Source organism: Zonotrichia leucophrys, chromosome 1A (genome assembly GCF_028769735.1).
Source record: "Zonotrichia leucophrys gambelii isolate GWCS_2022_RI chromosome 1A, RI_Zleu_2.0, whole genome shotgun sequence".
Lineage (NCBI taxonomy): Eukaryota > Metazoa > Chordata > Aves > Passeriformes > Passerellidae > Zonotrichia > Zonotrichia leucophrys.
The window spans coordinates 65538399-65559920 of record NC_088170.1 but is presented as its reverse complement, the minus strand read 5'-3'; the positions used below and the strand labels follow the sequence as shown (position 1 = coordinate 65559920).

General features: G+C 41.3%; 1 protein-coding gene across 3 annotated transcripts; it reads left to right on the top strand.

Moving 5' to 3' along the window:
• The first annotated feature begins 4769 nt into the window (after nucleotides 1–4769).
• PRPF18 (pre-mRNA processing factor 18) lies at nucleotides 4770–21061 on the top strand. 3 transcript variants are annotated; one of them, XM_064703009.1, is made up of 11 exons: nucleotides 4770–4858; nucleotides 6173–6250; nucleotides 6383–6409; nucleotides 9212–9316; nucleotides 10552–10665; nucleotides 12440–12586; nucleotides 14262–14330; nucleotides 15043–15183; nucleotides 15613–15684; nucleotides 17813–17968; nucleotides 20427–21061. In XM_064703009.1, exons 1-11 carry the CDS (start codon nucleotides 4793–4795, stop codon nucleotides 20505–20507), a joined length of 1056 nt encoding a protein of 351 aa, XP_064559079.1. In that variant the 5' UTR covers nucleotides 4770–4792; the 3' UTR covers nucleotides 20508–21061. The 3 variants fall into 3 exon arrangements, with proteins under 3 accessions (XP_064559079.1, XP_064559080.1, XP_064559081.1); XM_064703010.1 differs by lacking the exon at nucleotides 6383–6409; XM_064703011.1 differs by lacking the exons at nucleotides 4770–4858; nucleotides 6383–6409 and adding an exon at nucleotides 5010–6100.
• Nucleotides 21062–21522: the final 461 nt, after the last annotated feature.

The following is a 21522-nucleotide window of genomic DNA, read 5'->3' as shown; positions in this document are numbered from 1 at the left end:
TTGCCAGAAATGGACATACTTAGTCATGGTGTAAAGGCAATTTTATCCAATGTCTTTTTTGGTATAGTGTTTTGAAGATGAATAAAAGGAACCATGTACTTATCTAAAAAGGGTTTCCAAGAGTCATCTGTGCCCTTGTTACTTGAAATGAGTTCCGCAATCTTGGTCAGCTGCAAGGCATCAGTTCTGCCTCCTGTGTGCAAGTGAAAGCATATGCTGGCTGAACTGGGGTTTTCCCTGTTCTAATATCAAATAGATAAGTGAAACTGGATGCCCATAAAGATATGACCTGAAAACAACTAAATGTAAACTGAATACAACCACTGAGAGCAGTCAAAATTATTCTGATCCGTTTTACCACTTTGGCAAATAGATGACATCTGGGTTATTTGAGTGAAACTGGGTTATTTGAGCTGCCTTCAATAATCTGTCTGCAGGTTGGCAGTTGGCTTGCAGCAGATAAAGCTGAGCAATCACTTAGCCAGCTAGAAATTGGAATGAAACACCTCATGTATGTTTTAAGCTTCTATTTCTATTGCTTACAAGGCTCTTACAAATGTTCCAAGATTTGGAATAACTTCTAGATTTCCCTTTCCAGTCTTGATTTCATATTTAATGTTGTGAAGGAAATTACTTCAAAGTAGCTTTGTGGTTAACTCTGTGGGGTTGTTCCAGAGGTCTGCAGAAACCTGGATATGGGGAAAACATGGGTAACACTATTGCTTCCAGACCCAAGCTCAGTTGCTGGGAGCTCTCAAGACTCTGCAAATGATTTTGTGAGAGCTTAAAGACCTGACTGCAGCCCTGACAGCAAATATCATATTTATTAATCACATGAGAGACAGAAACACACAGCCATAGTGGTACCAAACCAGCAGGACTGCCCTGAAAAGCAAAACAGGAGCAGTAGAAAACAAATAGTCAAGCTTTGGATTTATAGCAATGATCTAATTGACTCTAATGAGTAGAGTAGTGCCATGTATGATAAACTGATAATTTGAAATACAGCTGGAAAAGCACACATTTCACTGTGTTAAAAATATCTTATACAGTGATGTCACCTAAGGCATCATTGCATACATGAGGGACTGGCACAGGGAAGGAATTGTCTGCTTTCACAACACAGTTAACCAGTTTTCACACTCTCAGGGCTCCTCAGAACGGTGGTGACTTGGAGAAATCCTTTTGCAGTGTGGAGGAACAGTTTCCACTACGTGATCCAAGGATGAGATCTCACACTGTGAGCTTTCATGAGCACCATGGGTGTGTCCAGCAAGTGGAGCTCCAGCTGCCCACCCTAGGGCCAAGGAGCAGATGTGAATGGAGACAGTCAGAGCATGAGAGATCAGAATGGAGCAAGCAGGGACCATGGCAAATTGCCAGCACAGATATTGCCTCAGGAAGATGTTCTGAGGAACAGAGGAGCTTTGAACGGTGTCCAGTCAAGACCTGACCCAGCCATCTCAACAATCCATGTCCCTCAGAAAACGCTGCCCTGACCTCAAGGCAAAGAGGAGTCAAACAGATTTGCCATCCTGAAGATCAGACAGGAAGCAAGAGTGGATCTCTTCATAAGGTGTCAGGGAAAGAAAAAAGATGCCACTTCTTCTTATAGATTAGAAGGTTTTGTAACCTCTTCAAAAAGAGAAATCTCAAACGGATGAATGACACCAAAGATTTTGTTCTCTCTTTCCTTTTTTGTGGGAGATATTGGTGAATGTCCTCAAAAAACCAGAACCAACATAACTACACATTTGCATGCATAGCAACTCTTTTGGGAGATGTAGTACTCTGGAGATTGCCATTTCTTGTCCATAGGACAGGACAAAGTCTTGATCACAGAAGGGATTTACATTACAGGATGCTTTGATTTGGAGGCAAGAGAGCACAGAACCAGAAGCACTGGAAAAAGAGCAATTGTGGAAAGTTAAATCATCAGTAGTGAACTTTTAGGCAACTTTTAGAGGTACAGCATTTCTTTCCAACCTTGCCAAAGTTGTTTCACCAACATAAACTAATCAGCTGCTTCTTTGTCCCTTTTACTCCTCCCCGACACCTTTAAAAAAAACAACAAAAACCAAACCAGTGACTCTTTGTTCTAAGAGTCACCTGACAGTAACTGCATCTTTCTCACAAATACTGTGTGAAAGTTGGCTGAATTGTGAGTTGGCTTTCCTCCTTCTTCTTGGACTGTCTCTAACTGAGATACAATGTGTATCATGATTTAATCCCCAATGGTGCAAAGGCTCTCACTCTTCCTCAGCCACAGAGGGATGTGGGAGAGAATCGGAAGAGTGAAAGTGAGAAGACTTCTGGATTGAGAGACAGTTCAAGGGGACAACAAAGGAAATAATAATAATAATAATAATAATAATAATAATAATAATAATAATAATAATAAAACAAAACAAGTGATGCACAATGCAATTACTCACCACCTGCTGAGCAATGCCCAGCCAATTCCTGAGCAGCAGCCCCCAACCAACTTTCCCCCCATTTATATACTGAGTGTGATGTCATACAACATGGAATATCCTTCTGGTCAGCTGGAGTCAGCTGTCCTGGCTGCCCTGTGTCCTCCAGTCTCATTGCTGGCAGGATATGAGAAGCTGAAATGTCCTTGACTCAGTATAAACTCTGGTTAACAAAAACTAAAGCATCAGTGTATTATCAGTTATTCTCATACCTGATCCAAACCACAGAACTGCACTAGGTACTAGGAGGAAAATTACCTGTATCCCTGCCAAAACCAGGCCAGTGTGAGACTGGAGCAGGAAATGAAGAAGGCCTAAGGCTGTGTGTACTCTAGAGTAAATGAGGGGGCAGCAGGCACTATGACACAAGCATCTGGATTCCTCTACCATGAAGTCCACTACAGAGTATTCCTCCAGCCTCCCAACTTCTGCCCTTACCAAAATGTAGGCACATTCCACCAGGACTCATCCAGAGACATTCCTGGATGCTATCACCATCAGATGTGATATAATTTCCTTTTAGAGAGCTCTGAGAAGTGTAGGAGGGCAGTTCCTGCTTCCTCATTGCAAAGCAATTGCATTCAAGCCTGAGGTAAAGCAGTGCACAACTTCTAAATCCAGAACCCTCCAGCCTGGGGTTAAACAACCCCTGTAAACCACTGTGCCATTTTCTACAAGGAAGAGTCATGACACACAGCTCAGGTTATCTAAAGTGAGTGAAAAGCCAGTTGTGGTTACAACTCTCCAAAACAGGATCTTACAACAGGGAAAGACAAGGAAGAAATCTGTGAGGACCTAAAGGTGAAAAAAAATTTGAGAGGAGTTCTTAATTGTTCTTCAAAGCTTTTCTGGTTTTCTGGACCCTTTGGACTTTACAAGCAACAAGATGGAAATAGCTGGAGAAAATCAGGTAAATAAGGAAATATGTCATAAATGCTGAGAGGCTGATGACAAAAGCATTTAGCTCTGGGGTGTGCACTCTAAGGAGCTCAATCCCTACCAGCTGTCCTCAAGGCCTGAAGGAAGCAGATACCAGATATCTCAGGCATCCCACCTTCCTACATAGCATTTGCACCCTGTGTGGCTGGCCAGTAACCAGGCTCATTGAATCATTTAGGTTGGAAAAGACCTCCAAAAGCATCAAATCTAATAATTTACCCTGCCAAGTTCACCAATAACCACATCCCTACATCACCCCTACCCATCTTTTAAATGCCTCCCAGGACTGTGACTCCACCACTTCCGGACAGCCTGTCCCAGTGCTCAACAACACTTTTGAAGAAGAAATTTTTCCTGAGGCCATGATTTATCTGATATTAGCTGTCGTTTGCAACCAAGGCCCATGGCATGAGGCACTGCGAAAACACAGTCAGAGAGACTTTTCTCCAAAGATTTTTCAAGCTAAACAGAGAAGACAGCTGAATAAATTGCATGTAGACTCTCTTTAAAGAACCTGTCAAGCATCCTTTTGTAAAACCAGCTGTACTAAAACAGGGAAAGACCCCTGTAAAAATGATATTCCACCTCTTTTGCTAGATTCCTTGATGCAAAGCAGCTATATTTTGGCTCTGTCTCATAATTACTGTCATTATAGCATTGTTGGAACCCAGAAATTCCTCTGGCTGCCCTGGAGGGCTCGAGCCCTGCCCGGGGGCTCAGAGACCTTGGCACAGAGCCCCAGACCCCTGTGCCTTTGATTTAGCCCTCAGAAAAAACAATTATCAACCTTTATATGAAGAATTGCAAGTCAAAAGAGTTTAAGTAGAATAATAGTTAGTTTGTCACGTGAAAAATGGATTTTTGGAGTTTTTAGAATGGGCGTTCAGGGGGCAAGATGGAGGAATCTGGGCATGTCCAGCCTCTCTGCTTCTTCTTCTTCTTGGCCTCCATATTCTGCTGTGATGTTGGCACTTATAGATTGGTTTAGAGTAGAAGCTCACTGTCTAGCATAGGTGATAGGTATTGGGAAATTATGGTAAATAATGCACATGTAGTTTTTAGTATAAAAAGACAACACCGCCCCAAGGATAAGCAGTGCACTTCATACCGTCTGTGTATCACTATAAATAATCTGCTTCCATCAACAACATGAGATTACATAGATACTGAACAAACCTTTGCTAATATCCAGTCTAAACGTCTCCTGGCACAACTGAGGCCATCTCCGGCCATCTCCTCTCGTCTGTCATTGTCACTCAGGAGCAGGGCCTGACGCGCCCCTCCCGCCGCTCCTCCGAGCCACCAGGGGGCGCCACGCGGCGGCGCGGCCTCCCTGGAAGTGACGCTGTTGTTTTCCTGCGGCGCTTCCCGAGGCCGCCATGGACATCCTGAAGCGGGAGATCAGCAGGAAGCGCCAACAGCTGGAGGAGAAGGAGCTCCTGGGGGTGAGGGCGGCCGGCGTGGACAGCAGGAGCCGCCCGGGCTGGGGGTCCCGGGAGGGGGGCGGCGGTGAGGCGGGAGCGGCCCGGGATGGGCCGGGGCAGGGGGCGGCCTAGGCCGGGATGAGCCAGGATGGGATTGGCAGGAGCCAGGAGGAATTTGGGGCGGGGGCGCAGCTTGGCTTCAGCCTCGCTCTGTTCCATGGGCTTTGGGGCTGGTTTAGTTTATTTCGGGCACCGGGAGATGAGAAATGTCAGTGCGAACTTTGGTGAGCAGAGTGCGGTTTCTTTCCTCCTCACAGCCGCGTTCTGCCCATACCCGGGCAGGGTCTGACAGTCTGTGTGTGCCTAAAATCCCCATACCCGGGCAGGGTCTGAGCGGTATGTGTGTGCCTAAAAACCCCATACCCGGGCAGGGTGTGATCGGTGTGTGTGTGCTAAAAACCCCATACCTGGGTAGGGTGTGAACCTAAAAACCCCATACCCGGGCATGTCTGAGTGGTGTGTGTGTGCCTAAAATCCCCATACCCGGATAGGGTGTGTGTGCCTAAAAACCCCATATCCCTGTGGAGTGTGAGCTTTTTGTGTTTGTCTAAAAACCCCATATCTGGGCAGGGTATGAGTGGAGTGTGTGTGCCTAAAAATCCCATACCCAGGTGGGGTGTGACAGTGTGTGTGCCCCTAAAAACCCCATATCCAGGCAGGGTGTGAGCAGTTTGTGTACCCAAAAACCCCACAGTACAGCAGAACCTCTTTCAGGGGTGTCTGATTTTGGGTTTTGGCATCAGAGCCTGAAGGAGGGAGCTGAGGTCAGAGGCTGTTGTATGTCAGGCCAAGCATGAGGGAAGAAGTCGTAGTTTGTACTAATCAAGGAAAATGCTTTGGGTGACCACATTTTCCAGCTGTTGTGTGTCTGGAATGTCTTTTCAGGCACATTTCTACAAAGCTTCTCCAAGCAAGCTTATAAAATACTGTGTGTAAATGTGATCTCTCCCACCTCCTTGATTTAATGTCAAATGATGTGTTTACTATGGACATCCTGGGTCTGGTTGTGCATGTCTGAAGTGAAGCTTTACACCAAGGCCTTACATAACAAAAAATTTGGGTTTTCTAAAGTGCTGGCAAGCACGTTGTACTTTTAATTCTGCTTCTACATATATCCTGCAAAGTAACTCTATATTGCTGATTTCAGAGGTGCTTCCAGCTAGGCATCTCTGGGAAAGGATGTAGCTGAATTCACCAAGCCAAGTAAGAAAGTTTGAGCCATTTTTGCTCAACCATGCAAAATTCTGAGCTGGTAACAACTCTCTTCTCTCTTAGGGCAATAAGAAATATTTCAAACGCAGTGAGTTAGCTAAAAAGGAAGAGGAGGCCTACTTCCAGAGATGTGGCTACAAGGTATGGAAATTGTTCTTCCAGGACTTGCTGTGTTTATTTTGAAGTCTGCATTTTATTTTTTTTTACCAACAATATCAATGTTGTTAATGATAATTGTTGTTCTTTGTTCAATCTGTTAATGTTATACATTAGCCTGTAAATGAGAAGCCACCTGGAGAGGTATGACTTTCCAAACCATTTTCAATGCAGGAAAAGATATGCATGACGTACAGCTACTTAAGTTTGTGTTATGGTTTGCCTTTTGTTTCCTTTTTTGTTTGTTTGTTTTTATTTGTGGAAAGCATGAAGTGGCTCGGGATCAAAGCTTGTCTTCCTTTCTTATGAAATTGTGTTGTTAGGCATGAACACTGGATCTGATATAGCCACCTTCCTCCCCTTACTGAGAAAATGGAGACATTTGGATAATTTTATCCCATCTTCATTGTCAAAACGTCCAAAAGAAATCAGTATAGTGTGGGTGTGCATCAAAAAAGATTTGCCGACTCTCCTAAATTTGTATTTGGGTTTTGGCCATTAACCACCCAGCACTGAAGCTGTGCAACAACAGCATTTATATTCTTGCTGGCCAAATATTAGAAACAATTGGTAACCTGGGGTGCATTTTGCAACAAATGGGTGATCTGGAAGGCTTTATCTGCCTTGTAATGGTGTCAGGGCAAGAGTTTCCTGAAATGGAAAGAATGTTGTTGTCTTTTCCAAGTGTGTGTGCCTGCCTGCCTGCCTGACGGGGTGTCTGGGAGGGGGATGCATTCCCTGGGGAAGACAGTTTCATAATCTTGTTTGCTGTTAGAGGGCACAAATAGGAGCTTTGTTTTCCAGTGACCTTTACCCAGTTAGTGACTTATTCTGAAACCTTGATCTGTTTGTGCACATTTGAACGTCGGTGCCAAAACGATTCTGGGAACGCGCAGCAGAAAGTCCTGGGAAAGCTCTGGGGATCCAGCTGCTCCTCCAAGGGCACATGGCTGCCTGCTGCCTCCTGGGCATTAGCTGGAATTCTTCAGAACCTGATGTGGTTCAAGTGGAGTTACCTGTGCTGCTGCACAGCAGTTTGGGTGTGAAATGCAACCCTGACAATGGTTTTAAAATAAGTTACTTTGTTAAATTTGGTATCTTCTTAGAGCCTCCCAGATTTCTGCATTGGTTCTTTACTCTGTTAATGAGACATGGAACACAGACTGATTTCCTTTTAAATGCAGGTGCTTTTTTTACTTTGCTTAGACTTAATAAGTTGGAATAATTTCACTTGCTTGAAGAAAGCACTGAAACAAAATAACAGTGGTAAAGATACTGCTTATAACTTGTAGTCCAGCTGACAGAATGGATCAAATCTTTTCTTCCTGTGCTGCTATCTCTTTATGATTTCAAGAATGTTTGTAAGTTAAAATTTGTATGTATCTTTCTGCTCTGGGACTAAATGTAAAAAAAATTTACACCTTCTTCCATATTTTCTGTCCCCTGTCAATTCCTCCTTCCCTGCATTGATGGAAGTTTTATTTTCCCCCTCCCTTTATGTGTTAAACATTGATTTAATTGTCTTTCCCTTGTTCATTCCAAACATCTGTACTTGTAGGATTGATTTTTTGATTTTTTTCTGTGTTTGCTAAACCAGCATTGAATGTAGATTTGTACATCTGAAATTACTGAATCTTGTTGCTGAAGCCCCAGGGATGTATCCATCCACACAGAGTCACACTGACACCTGAGCAAGGCTGGCACTGTGTCCTGAAAGAATAAAAAGCCTATTAAAAATAAAAAAATAATTTCTGTCCAGCACCTTCCTCAGATTGATCAACCCAAATACAGGCTGAAAGAATAAAAAGCCTATTAAAAATAAAAAGAAAATTTCTGTCCAGTAACTTCCTCATATTGATCAACCCTAATAGAGGCTGCCCATGCAAAGGGAATGCTGCAGGCTGCTCTGGCATTCTTTGGATTGTTTCCCTTTTAGCAAGTACAGAAAGGAAATAAATGAAGAATGAACAATATATGAGTGAGCACTGAAGAGATTTCCTCATTATAGGAATATTACCACCAGCAGTCTGCTGCTGCTGTCAGAAATGTTGAATTTGAGCTTATACAGGGAGCTGTAGTTACATGGCTGCTGCCTCAAAGTTACTTTGATCAAAGAGTTGCTTTGCATTATTAAAATACTGAATAATAAAGAAGAGAGGCTCTCTTTGATTCAGGAACCTTCTTTTAGGCTAAGAGGAATCCTGTTCCTATGAGGAGCTGTGTCTTTTTTGGGGTTTTTTTGTTTTTTTTTTTACCTGTAAGAAGCAGGCAAGGTTGTTAGAGAGGTGCATTACCTAAAACAAGGTTGGAGAGGTGCATTGCCTCTCAAAACCCAACAGAAACTGGATCACTGCTAACTGTGCTGATCCTGTTGAAGCTGCTGGTAATAAACACTGGAACTGGCCCTGGGAGAGGCAGCTCCACTCTCACCCTGCTCTGGAGTTTTCCTTCCTGTCCTTCTGGGAGCTGCATGAGGAAGTGAAGCAGGCTGGGAACAGTCCCAGTATTTGTGTTTGTCAGAGTATTTTTTCTGTTTGAATAATTTCCCCCTTCTGGTTCATCACACATTGATGCAAATGGTCTTGCATGGGTAGGAAGGATGGGACAGGGGCAGGAATCAACAGGCAGAGGGTGGATTTGTTATTTTTGGCACCAGTGCTGGCATCTACGTGCTGAAGTGACAGCCAAACTTCAGCAATTGTCCTTTCTGTTTGCTGGACAGAGTGCTTCCTGCAACCTGCAGCAGTGTTATTCTTGATATTATCAAGAACTTTTATTGTTTTGTGAGATGCAATTATGGACTATAAACCCATAAAACTATGAAACTGAAGGTTTATTTAGTCATACTGAAGTCTGTGTTCCAGAGTTCTCTATCTTGCCATCATTTCCCATCAATATGTGGGTTTGTTTCCATTGCAGAGGAGTAACTTTGTCTGTTGAATGTAGGTACAGCAGCAGGAAGAGGAGGAGAAACCTCTGGCTACATCAAATCCAGTGCTGGAACTCGAACTGGCAGAGGAAAAGTTACCAATGACTCTTTCCAGACAGGAGGTAAAATCAAAAACCATAAACTCACTCCTTGAGTTTACAGCAAATGCACCTGAAATTTATTGTTAGGGCTGTTCCATCCAGTGAGCTGTACTTTTTATGGCAGTTTTATTTAATAACAAGCTTCCATTTTTGCAGTTAGCAATCATTGATTATCTTTGCTTATCAGGGCTCTGGTGTCCAATTGAATGCATAGGGAGGTGCAGATGGGTAGAGCCTCTCTGTTACAGGGATTTACACAGATGTTTTATAACATTTTACAGCTCTTTCAGAGAGATCCTGAATATCAGCATTACTCTTGGATAGCACTGAAGATGGCATGCTGATTTTTTCTGAGATTTATTTTTCCCTGAGCTTCTTTTCTTTGTAACTTGTTGGTCTGAGCACAAATTTAGAAATCATGTTTTGGAAGTTCACCTTAGCCTCTAGAAGAAACAGTGCTAAAGCCAGAGCAGCTGGGTTGTTCTTTGCCTTTTCTAAGGGTAAAAATGCCTGTGTGGATTTAAGTTCACAAACAGATCCACACCCCAGAGCAGAAGCAGGAAGTTCAGAAGTACAGAATACACTCTAATCTTGGAAATACTGAAATTCACAGCTGAGGTCATCCAAGCATGTCACACCTCCCCTTAATTTGTCAGGATATTCAGGTTTTGTAATGGGGGTTGTTGGTTTTGTGTTTGGTTTGAGATTTGAATTGAGTTGAGGGAGGCTTTTTCCCTTCTGTTATATCTGCTTTTAAAGTAACTATCCCATTAGATTTTGGGACTTCATATTTCCCAAATGCTTAAAGATGGGGGTTTTCAGCAGATCATCTCACAGCTGTGCTGGGACAACCTGCAGCCCAGCTCTTCTTTTTATTGCCAAGACAAATAGGTGAGTGAGATTATTGTCAAGTTCCTTTGTGATTTTGAAAATGGTTTTTAAGCTCTGCCAGAGGGATGATTTTTGTGTATTTGTTTAAACAAGTCAGAGCAGGAAGAAGTTTGGCTGTATCAGCCAGCCTGGGATTTTATGCAAAATTTGGATCAGTAATATTTGGAATGACCTTTCACTGAAATACCGTGGGAATTTTATATTTAGATTGTAAAGTGTCTGGAACATTTTTTGACTGCTTAAAATATTGCCATTTCCTCTCCAGTCTAGCTCAGCTTGTTATTCTAAGCAAAGTAAATAAATCTGTCATTCTGGGTTTTATTTTGCTTCCTTTATGTGTCAGGGAGTGCTTTGATTCTTTTCAGGTTATCAGGAGGTTACGAGAGAGGGGTGAGCCCATCAGGCTCTTTGGAGAAACAGATTATGATGCATTTCAACGTCTGAGGAAGATAGAAATTCTTGCACCTGAAGTGAACAAGGTAAGCCTGGCTCTTAGTTACTTATTCATGGTGTAAGTAACCCTAGAAAAATTACTGAAAATAATTTTCAGTAGCTGTTAATTTTCAGGAGGAGGGGGTAATAGACAGCAAAGAGAATATGGCCTCTTGTCTCTTTTAAAATTTTTTATATTTGCTGAGAAACTATGTTAAACATCAGATTTTTGTGCATAATTCTAATTAAGTTACAGAGTTCAGCCCTATACAGTTGGTAAAGGGGCTTTCAGGTGGCACTTGTACCCCAGTTTGTTCTGCCCCTGCTTTTTAATGAGCAGAGAAGCCATTTACTGTTAAAATAATCCTGTGTTTGTGATTATGTGCACCCTGAGATGGCACAGGTAACTAAGAGCTGCATACTGTGTCTCTGGGATATAAATGATTTTTCAAATTCTTGAATTCCAGAGCTGTAACTTGTTGTGGAAGTGTCATTTTCCCCCCTTCAATTAAAAGTAGCCATCAACTCAAAAACTAACTTGAAGATCAAATTAATTTCTTAGATTTGAAGATCTAATTAATTTCTTCATTTTGTCTTAAGGAAAGATCAGTTAAGTGAGGAGATACAATTGAGGTTTGTTTTGCATTTACTGTTAACCAAATTTACAGCCTTCCTAACAGAGTGACAATTTGCATTTTCTTCCCTAATTGTGGCAAACTGAATTGTTTTAAATATCTTTCCTGGGGCTGCCCATAAAAGGGAAACCTTTTCCTCTCCAAGTCTTTAAAATAAAGATAAACAGATCTGGAAATAAAAGCTCTGCTTATGAAAACTTCCCTTCCAGGGACATTGATCACACAGGAGCAGGATTAGGAAATAGAGAGCCCAGAAATGGGGTTGTGCTGGATTTTTGTTACATGTTTCAGCCACTCCTGCTGCTGTCTAGGGGGATTCTGGATGTTGCTTAGTCAATCAGCCTTGTGGTTCAGACATTTTTAGAGTAACTAAATGATTAATAGAAATGCTCCAGACAGCTAAGTATGATGATGGAAGAGAGGAAGTAACTGTGCATATCCATTCCCTGTGGAGTAGCTGAATTTATCTGAGGGTAGGGAATGTCATACTCCTTTATAGAGCTGTATATTTTATGTCTCAAGATGAGAAGGCAAATCCTTCAACTGTGGTTAAGGTGTGTTTTGTTCTATTTGAAAGAACCCTTTAACTTTATATATGGTTTTAAACTGATTCTGGATTTTTTATTCACCTCTTCTAAAGCTGAGGGTTTTAAACAGTGAACCTATAGAAAACATTCTGCTATGTTTAAATAATTTGTAATAAAAGGAAGCAATATTATTGTTTTATATCTGCCACTGAAGGAGTGAGACTTATTTACAGCTTTTTTCAGGGCAGATGTGAGGACTTGTAGAGCTGATGATGGTTATGGTCTGGTTTTCATTTGTTTTGGGGTGGTTCAATGCATTGCTTGGAGAAAATGCCTTGAAGAAAGTCTTAGAGGTTGATTCCATCCTCCAGGCTTTTCTTTTGGTGAAAATACTGTAAAAAGTAATTTTCATAGGTATGAGTACTTGAGAAGTTCATGCACCTGATTTTTGTTAAGTGCTGAAGTTGTTGGAGTTCAGTTAAATTCAAACAACACTAAACCCTTATGTGTGTTTTTACAAAATTTGCACTTTAAACAGAAGTTTGATGCTCACATTGACAATTTGGTAGCGGCATCAAAGTACTGAATTGCTTTTATTTACTTGAGGGTTTTTTTATAAACCAATCTCTTTTTGTTTTTTCTTTTTTCCTGTTTCCTAGGGCTTGAGAAATGACCTGAAGGCTGCTTTGGATAAGATTGATCAGCAGTATCTGAATGAAATTGTGGGTGGCCAAGAAGCAGGAGATGATGACTCCCAGAATGACCTGAAGGTCCATGAGGAGAATACTACTATTGAAGAGCTAGAGGTATGGGATAGGTCATAACTAAGGGATGTTAGATGTGGTTTGTTGCTGTGAGGAAGCTTCAGGATTGTTTAGACAAAGTTGTCTTTTTTTCAACAGCTGACTTGGGCATTTTGGAGTATTCTTAAGGAGAAAATTTACAAATGAAAACTCAAGTGGTCTTTTTTTACAACATTTCATCCCAAAGGGGACAGGTGTTGCCTGCCAAGACAGTGATACAGTAAAGATTCATTCTCCAGGATTTCAGAAGTAGAAAATTTAATACCAGTACATTACTGTTCAAAAATGCCAAAGCCTTTCTAATAAATATTTTAGAGGGTAATAAGATCAGTACCAATTAATTTTCCCTATACAAGGAGGAAGGACTGAAAAATAGACACACAGAAAAAATATCTGATATAAAAACATCTAGGACCCAAAAAAAAAAAACATCAGAAGCAGACCACAGGAAATGTAAGTGCAGACACAATGTGTCCCAAAAACTTGATTACAAATGGCTGCTCTGTTCTGAAAGAATCCTGTGGTGTTTGTGTAAGTGCCAGGAAATGCATTCAGCACCTGGTATTTCAGGATTATGTTTTGAAAAGCACATTAACTTGAGCTGAAGACTTTTACCCTTAATCTTCAAAACTCTTTGCAGGAGTTAATCTTCATAACATCCTTCCAAAAGTGTGTTTAAGAAATAATATGATTTATAACTGAAAGCTGAAGTATATACATTATTATTAAAAAATAATCTGGGTTTTTTGTTGTGGTGCCAGGGGTTCTGGTTTAAAAGAATTGCAGTACCAGAGTGGATAGCAGGAGTTGTATTGGATCTGAATTTTATTGATATGTTAGCTCTTAAAATTACCCCTTTTTGTGGTAGTAGGGCAGGCTTGGTTTGAGCCATGCAAACAATCTTTTTCTAAGAAGTTTGAAAACACTGCATCTTAATTTTGTGTTACTTCAGCTGCATGGCCTTGAGCATGAAGGCTTACATTGAATTTGATTCCAAATCTAGGAGATTTTTAAAAATAAAACTCACTTTGGAAACATGAGGGCAATGGAAATAGATTATAAATCCAACTATGCCCACTGGAAAATGTTTATAAAACTTACTGTTAGTATTTACAGTTTTGAGGTTTTGGTAGGATGGTGGAGAATTGGAGCATACAGCTGGGCTTTTTTAGTGGTTTGTTGCTAGATTTTGGGGTTTTTTAAAAAAATTTGTTCCCTCAAATTCACAGTTGCAATTAAATGATAAAAAGCCCCAGTACATCAGAGAATTGAAATAGCATAACAAAATAATTAGGTTAATTGATGGCTTTGGGGATCTCAAAAAATGTAGTGCACCCACAGTTCCCCTTAATACAGTGCAGTCAGACAGCTGCTAATTATGCCAATAATTTAGTAGTAATGACTGAAGAATTACTGTTGCATTGACTTTTCAGAAATAATCCTATTGCCCTTGTGATGTAAATGTTTTTAATAGATTAATGAATTTCAGTAGCATTTGTAGCTGTTCCATGACCAGTGTTTGGGATTTCTTGAGGAATTTATTGCAGTTTGTGCAATAAATTCCACAAGAAATCCCAAACACATGGTTCATGCAGTGAACCATGCTCTGCCTCTGCTGTGGTGGTGCTGCCAGACTAGACAAAGTAGAAATAATTGCCTTTTTTTCCCCCTTTTCCAGGCTTTGGGAGAATCCCTAGGACGGGGTGATGATCACTATGATATGGACATCATAACCAAATTCTTGAAGGTAACAAACTCAAATTATTCTGTAGTTGTGTCATATTATTAATGCCATGCAGAATACATTTCAAGAATAGAAGGATGGGTTTCAGCTGCTTGAGAGGAAAATCTCTCCTGTTATGTGTAAGATGTGGGTTTTTTGAAATGCTTGGCACTCCACAGCTTTTGTTAGTCACAGCAGTGACTTGTGCCAAATCTGGGAAAAAGCTCTTGGGAGAGAAGCATTCTTCAAAATCTGCTCCTGCTTTTCCAGACAAAATAAATAAGGTTTTGATTTTCATGTGATATTTGAGGCAGTTGTCTGCAGCTGCCTCTGTGTGGTACTGTGGCATCAAAACCTGTGGAGGAGTTTCCTTGGAACAGTGCAAGCTGAATTGGAATGTCACCTAATACTGGCAGTGAAATTGGAGAGTTTTAAAGGAAGTCCACAGGTTCAAGTGGATGGCAGGAAATTGTTTCCTGGCAAGAAAGCTGTGTTGCCTCTCAGCTGAGTCAGCCAGTGCCTGTGTAGCTGTTGTGGTAATCAAAGTCACAGCAAGAGCTGCAGCTTTAATTAGTGTGTGTACATTTAAGATAACAGAGTTGTTCCTATCCCTCTGAAAAAGGTTTAACCTTCCTAACTCAGATTTCTCCAAAAAAACCTCACCTTGCCTTGCTGGCTTAGCCCTGTGTTCTGTCAGTAGATGGCACCATGACACAGCTGTGCTTGCTCCCTGCAGTTCCTCCTGGGAGTGTGGGCCAAGGAGCTGAATGCCAGGGAGGATTACGTGAAGCGGGGCGTGCAGGGGAAGCTGAACAGCGCCACCCAGAAACAGACCGAGTCCTACCTGCGGCCGCTCTTCAGGAAGCTCCGCAAAAGGGTGAATCACCTTCAAATGCCTCTGCTTTGCTTCCCAAGTCCCCAGCATCAGGGCCCTTGCAGGAGAGGGGATAAGTGAATTGCTGACAGTTTCTGTATCTACAGCTCCTGACACCCAGTTCTGGTTTTATCTCAGTGAAATCTGCCCACTCCCTGCTTTTCCAGCTGTTTAAAGCAGCACCTGCTCCCTGGGTTGCAAACATGACAGAAAATTGGGGTTGCATTTTGCACTTTGCCATCAGCTACCAGGTGTAACCACTTAACCTCTCCTCTTCAGATCCTACATCTGAATAATGAACATGTTTTCCTTTGTGAAACTCCTCAAGCAAGGGTAGTTGCTAAACTTTGCATAAATGCTGAGTAAGATGATTTTCCTGGGCTGCTGTTCTAAAATAAATGTCTTTTTTTTTCTTTTCCCTCTCTCCTGTAGACACTTCCTGCAGACATCAAAGAATCAATAACAGATATTATTAAATTTATGTTGCAAAGAGAATATGTGAAGGTATGTTTGTTTGTACTTTTCCTTTTGTCATGTTCATGCTGTCTGGGTGTAAAAGATTGAGTTTATTGCTTCAGCATTCCCATATTTTTTTTAATTTTGAAGATGCATAGCTGGAAATACAACATCTATCCCAACAAAATGAAAAATGGCTGTGAAATGTTAGGCTCTAAGTAGTGTTTGATCCACAGCCTGACAGAAGAGCTTTTGAGGTTCATGAAACTGCACAGCTTTGTAAACATGAAGAAAATTTTCCTCAGAGATGGGTATATTAAGCTGCAGAGGCATTCCTCAAGGGGAAACCTGATGTTCTAAGGTTAAATGAAGGTATTTAATAGTAATAGGGTGTTGATGATTAATTAATTAGGAATTAATTGAGGCAAACGGAGTTATTGGATGTGAGGCACTGTCCCTTTCTTTGTCTAAACTCACATTAAGTGGCCTGGTAAAGCTGAGGTGAGTTAATGAGAAGATTTTTTGGATGAAGTCTGCTCACTGCAGGAGGCAGAAGTACTTTAGGACACAAGATCAAAGGCAGTATTAGGTTTTATTTGTAGCTGCCTTCAGAAATGAAACTTAAATACCAATAGCATTTGCTGAAGCAGCTTGTATATGCAGAGGAAACTGAGCTGTCTTTTGCCTTCAAATTTCTAGTATTTCTTACTATTCTTGTGAGGATTTGACATAATTTGTCAAGTAAGCAAGCAAACCTTCTTTTGATGCTGAAAAAAACTTTGTATGGCCTAAGGCAAATTTAATCCAAATCATTTGGAAGCAGAACTGAACACGTGGGATGTATGATAGTGGGATTTTATTTTGAAGCATTTTTTTCTCTTGGTTGTCATCATTATGTGGAAATTCCCTTTCCAATACCTTCTCAAACTAATGAGCATGCAGGAATGTGGTGTATCTCTGGGTTAATCAGCAGTGCTTCTCTCTCCTGGAGGTGCTTGCTTTAAGTAAACTTCACAGAGATTTTGGATGACTTGAGTACACATTTGGATGTTTTGTTTTTGTTTTTTTTACATTAGGCTAATGCTTTTACAGATACATCCTTTTCAATTTTACTTTCTAGAAGACTTGCTTCTTTTTGCCTACTTTGGTTTTCTGTCTCTTTTTGCCTGCTGCTTGCTTTGTGCACCCTAGTGAATACTGTCAGCCACAAATTCTTGCTGCTTTGTTAGTCGAAAAGCTTGGAAGATTTTAATTTTGAAATCAATGTGTTGACAGCAGGCAAATGCCAGAATGCAAGTTGTCCACTCAGCCTTAATTAACCCTGTTGTGACAGTCCTTCAAGGGTCTTTAATTGCTTGTTCACACACTGTTTCATCACAAAAGTATATTTAAGTCACCAAGAGGGTATTTCACTAAGACTGTCCAGATTCTGCCTCATGCAGGTGATGACTAAACTCTGTCCTCTCCTCAGATTTGCTTTAGGTCTGTCTGCCACCCCTGCCTTGTTCATTATTCACCTCCCAGTCTGTTCAGTGCTAGCTGGAAAGAATCTGCAGCCACTGGTCATGATTGCTGCTTCCTATTGTCCAGTTTCTGAATAGGAGGTGATAAATGAACTCCTTATCAGTGAGTTTTGTAGCTGCTCTAATAGAGAAGGAATGTCCTGTTCCATGTCCTTCAGGTTTTTTCTGTAATTGTATCTGTCACTTGCTGGTTCTCAGTTGTTATGTTGGGCTTTTTTCAGCTCTATACTTCTCTTCCTTTCTGCCTTTCTTTCTATTAATTTTCCCTTTGAGTTTTATCCCTGTTTTTCCCCAGGAATGTTGTCTGTGTACAGCTTTAAAACAGGATCTGTGCTTTTGATGGGGAAATTCCTGATTGATTTACTGCTGCTACTGCTCTGGGTTACAAATATAACCTTATTTAACCAGAGATGGTTGAGTTGAAAATAATCCCAGTAAACCTTAGTTTTGGTCAAGATAATCAGACTGCCTTATCCAGTTCTTTTTTTTTCGTGAGGGACAGTGCACAGTCCTTGCTTCCCTCGGAGTTCCACGTGGGAAGGTGCGTTGTGCAGTTGGTGACACCAGATCAGGGACACTGGAATGGGGCTTTAAGTGCAGCTGGCAGTGCAGAAATGCTTGCTGTGGTGCTGAGTGTGCCTTTCCCTGTGCAGGCCAACGATGCCTACCTGCAGATGGCCATTGGCAACGCCCCCTGGCCCATCGGCGTCACCATGGTCGGCATCCACGCGCGCACGGGCCGCGAGAAGATCTTCTCCAAGCACGTGGCCCACGTGCTCAACGATGAAACTCAGAGGAAATACATCCAGGTAATGGCAGCTTTGGAAATCCAACAGGTCTGCTTGTCTAGGGGAGTCTTTGAGAAACATCCATGTCGTGGTAACATGAGGTGATGTGGTATCAGGTCCCAGAAATGGACAGGTTTAGTTTGTGTCAAGCAGAACATCCAGGTAACAGCAGCTCATCCTGGACATGGAGGCTCCTCAGTGCTGGGCCAGGAACAGTCTCATGGGTTTTTCTGAGCTGCTGTGATCCTGCATGGGCACCAAAGCAGCTGTGGAGACAGGCTTGATTCTCCTGAGGCCTCTCACTGCTTAACTCCTGCTTTAAACATGCACAGAATTTAATACTGTAAAATTCAGTCCTACTGACTGTTTCTGCAACTAATATGTAATAAACTAATATATACTATATACTAATAAATATACTATAAATACACTATAATAAATAATATATTGTATACTAATATATACTATATACTAATAAATATACTATAAATATAGTATAAATAATATACTAGATACTAATATATACTATATAATAATATATAATTAATGCATTCATTAAGAAGTTCAGGAATCTGGGCTCAAAATTCCAGGTTTAATTCCTCCTGGGCATCATCATACTCATGTGGGCTTCTGGTTGTGGAAATAGTAGCAGTGCTGTTTTTCTACTCTGTCCTTTCCACACAGTGGATGGACAGGTCTGAGGAAACAAGTTTTCTCTCTTGGTATTGGTAAATGTGTTTGGCTCTTGCCAGTTGCAGTTTCATTGAGATAAAAAAAACTTCTGGGTTAACTCTGGAACCTTCAGAGGAGCATCATGGAGCTCAGAGCTCCTGGTAGGGGAGATATTTATAAATGTCTTCCTTCTTCAGCAGCAGGACTCCTGTTGCTTTTCAGCTTCTGCAGATGTCTGCAAGGAAATTGCTTGCAAAATGCAACTTCCCCTTCTGCTCTGAGTCTCTCTGTATTTGGGCTATGAGCATAACCTTTGGTTTCTCTTCAACTCTAGTTTTTAATAGCATAACCTGAAAAAATATCAATGTGAAGTCACGGGGGCCTCCAGACACTTAACAGAGACAACAAATTAAATGTGACCAATTATTTTGTAAGGTGAAAATTGGCATGTGGATTATGCATCTTCAGAGTCAGCCTCCAATTATGCTTGGAAGTATTTAATGGATGAAATAGGAAGTATTTAATGGATGAAATAGTTTTAAACTAAATAATATTGTTGTGGTCTGTGTCATAGAATCACAGAATGGATTGAAAGAGACTTTAAGAGACTGTCAAGTTCCAACTCCCCTGGCAGGGGAACCTTGCAGACCAGGCTGCTCAATAATTGGCTTTCTCTGTCCATTTGCCACCCCTGGGCAGACGGATCTCTGCTCTGGATCCTTGCTTGGTCTCTCTTGGCATAACAGAACCTTGTGGGAGATGTGTGTGAATTCCCCAGTTGGTCCCTTCTCTGCTTTTGGGGCTTCCTCTGTTGGCCAAGGAAATCCTTGAGTTCATCTTCCCACTGGGAATTTCATACCTCTGCTTCTAAATTACCCAACTCACTGCAGCACCAAAACAGAGTTGGCTTTAAACATGTATGTTCTTCATGTTTAAAGATATTTGGGTCTTGTTTGGCAAGTTTGGTTCAAAGTGGACATGGGATATTTATTACCTGTGCTCCCAAGGGAACTTGTTCCTGATTGCAGCACTCTGGAGGGAGAACATCCCAAACAAGGAGTCATTAAGGTGCTGGGACAGCCTTTCCATGCTTGCCTGCATGAGAGGGGCCACAGCACCATCCTGGGGAATCATTTTTCCCTGAGTGAGGAGCTGCCTTCCATGGGGAGAGTCTCATGACAGGGACATGACTCTGCCATCTTGGAGTGCAGTGTCACTGCTGAATGACACCTCCACCACAGCATTGCCTTTCTTCTTTGTTAGACTTCTCTGTGTGACTTGAAAGAAAATAATCACAAGGTTCCTGTCATGTTGGGTTTTGGCAGTTGATGCTTTGGAAGAACTGCAAAGTCCACATTCTGCCTTTTCCCCTTGATAGCTTAGTTTGCCTCTGTGATGTCCTGTGTCCACAGTTCTCCTCCTGAGAAGTGTTTGGGTCTTGTCTTGGCTCTGCAGCTTGTTTTGAAATTGCTTTTTGCTCTTTAGAATTAATTTTAATATTCAGCTTTCTTGTAAATATCTTTAATTATGATATCATTTGTTCCCTTGGTGATAAAGAGGGATTAAAGAATTGCTGTGACCCTTCACTGTGAATCTTACCAGGTGGGCTTGAAGCCTTTTTGATTATGCCACAAACTCCTCTAATATTGAAGAGAACCTCAAACTTTAAACAGAATAACTACCAAAATAAAAATCCCAGCCTTTTCTTTTTAATTCTTCTTGTTAAGCTTAATAATACTGTAGGCTGTTAAATTGTTCAACAGCTGCAGCCTTATGACAGAATTGTCCTTGTTTTGTTACTTCCCAGGGGCTGAAGAGGCTCATGACCATTTGCCAGAAGCACTTCCCAACAGACCCCTCCAAATGTGTGGAGTACAACGCTCTGTGAGGCTCTGCTGGGACTCATTTTGGGCTCCAGCACCCAGAGAGGATGAAGAGGCAAACTCTGAGCCTGAACACCAACAAGAACTTGGGGTGGGCTTTGCCAAAAAAGCAGAAAGGAGGATTTTTTTTTTTTTTTTTTTTACAGCTTCCTTTTTCCAAGCCCCATTTATTTAGGTTTATTTTGAAATCTGTGCTTTTTGCTGAACACATCCAATGTACGGCAGAGGGATGGGTTTTGAAGATTTTAAGACCAAGATAATGACCAAGGGACAATGCACATGACAACTGCTTTTATTTCAGTTTGTTATTCAGGGAACTGTGCAAATTGAACTGTTTCCCATATTTTAGAGCTTTAGATGAGTCTCAGCCCTGCAAGGAGCATATGTGGAGCTTTTTTTGGCTGCTTTTCCATTGGAGACTGATGTGGGGAGATGATTAGAGGGAAGCAGTTGAATCTGAATCTTGGTTATTTCTGTAAATATAAAGACTTTATTGGTTAATCTTTCATGTGGTATTTATCAGGAATAAAAAAGAAAGGTTTATATATTTCTCAGCCTCAGTGCAAAGAGTTTTTGATCTTGAATGCATCTGATTTGGCTTTTTTTTTTTTGTGGTAACGACATTTTTAATATAAACCTTCTGGGCTTGGGGGAAGTAATCTTATGGCTCTTGAGGCTTTCAAATTCCATTTTTATACATCTGGAGAAAATTTTCAATCTGCTGGGCATTGCAGAGAAAATAATTAGGACCTCCCATGACCATGAACAGTATTTCTAGCAGCCACAAATCTTTACCATTGTGTATCCTGACTGGGGATGGTGAGGAAACTCATGGGAACGGTGATGTCTAATTCTGCATAAACAGTGAAATATTGAAACTTTGTTAGTTTTGAGCAGAAGAAATGTGTCCCTATTGCATGGAATGGGTTTGTCTGGGTCCTCACCTCAGCTGGGAGCAGAACTGGAGCCCTGTTCTCAAGGGTGACCTGTCTCCCTTGGGTGTTCCCATGTCCTGTAGCA

What these genes read in the sequence shown, in the direction of transcription:
- PRPF18 (XM_064703009.1), top strand. Translation starts at nt 4,793, where the DNA reads ATGGACATCCTGAAGCGGGAGATCAGCAGGAAGCGCCAACAGCTGGAG. An exon ending in ATGAGAAGCCACCTGGAGAG is followed by an intron (nt 6,410 to 9,211) that starts GTATGACTTTCC and finishes TGTTGAATGTAG; the next exon opens with GTACAGCAGCAGGAAGAGGA. An exon ending in TTGCACCTGAAGTGAACAAG is followed by an intron (nt 10,666 to 12,439) that starts GTAAGCCTGGCT and finishes CCTGTTTCCTAG; the next exon opens with GGCTTGAGAAATGACCTGAA.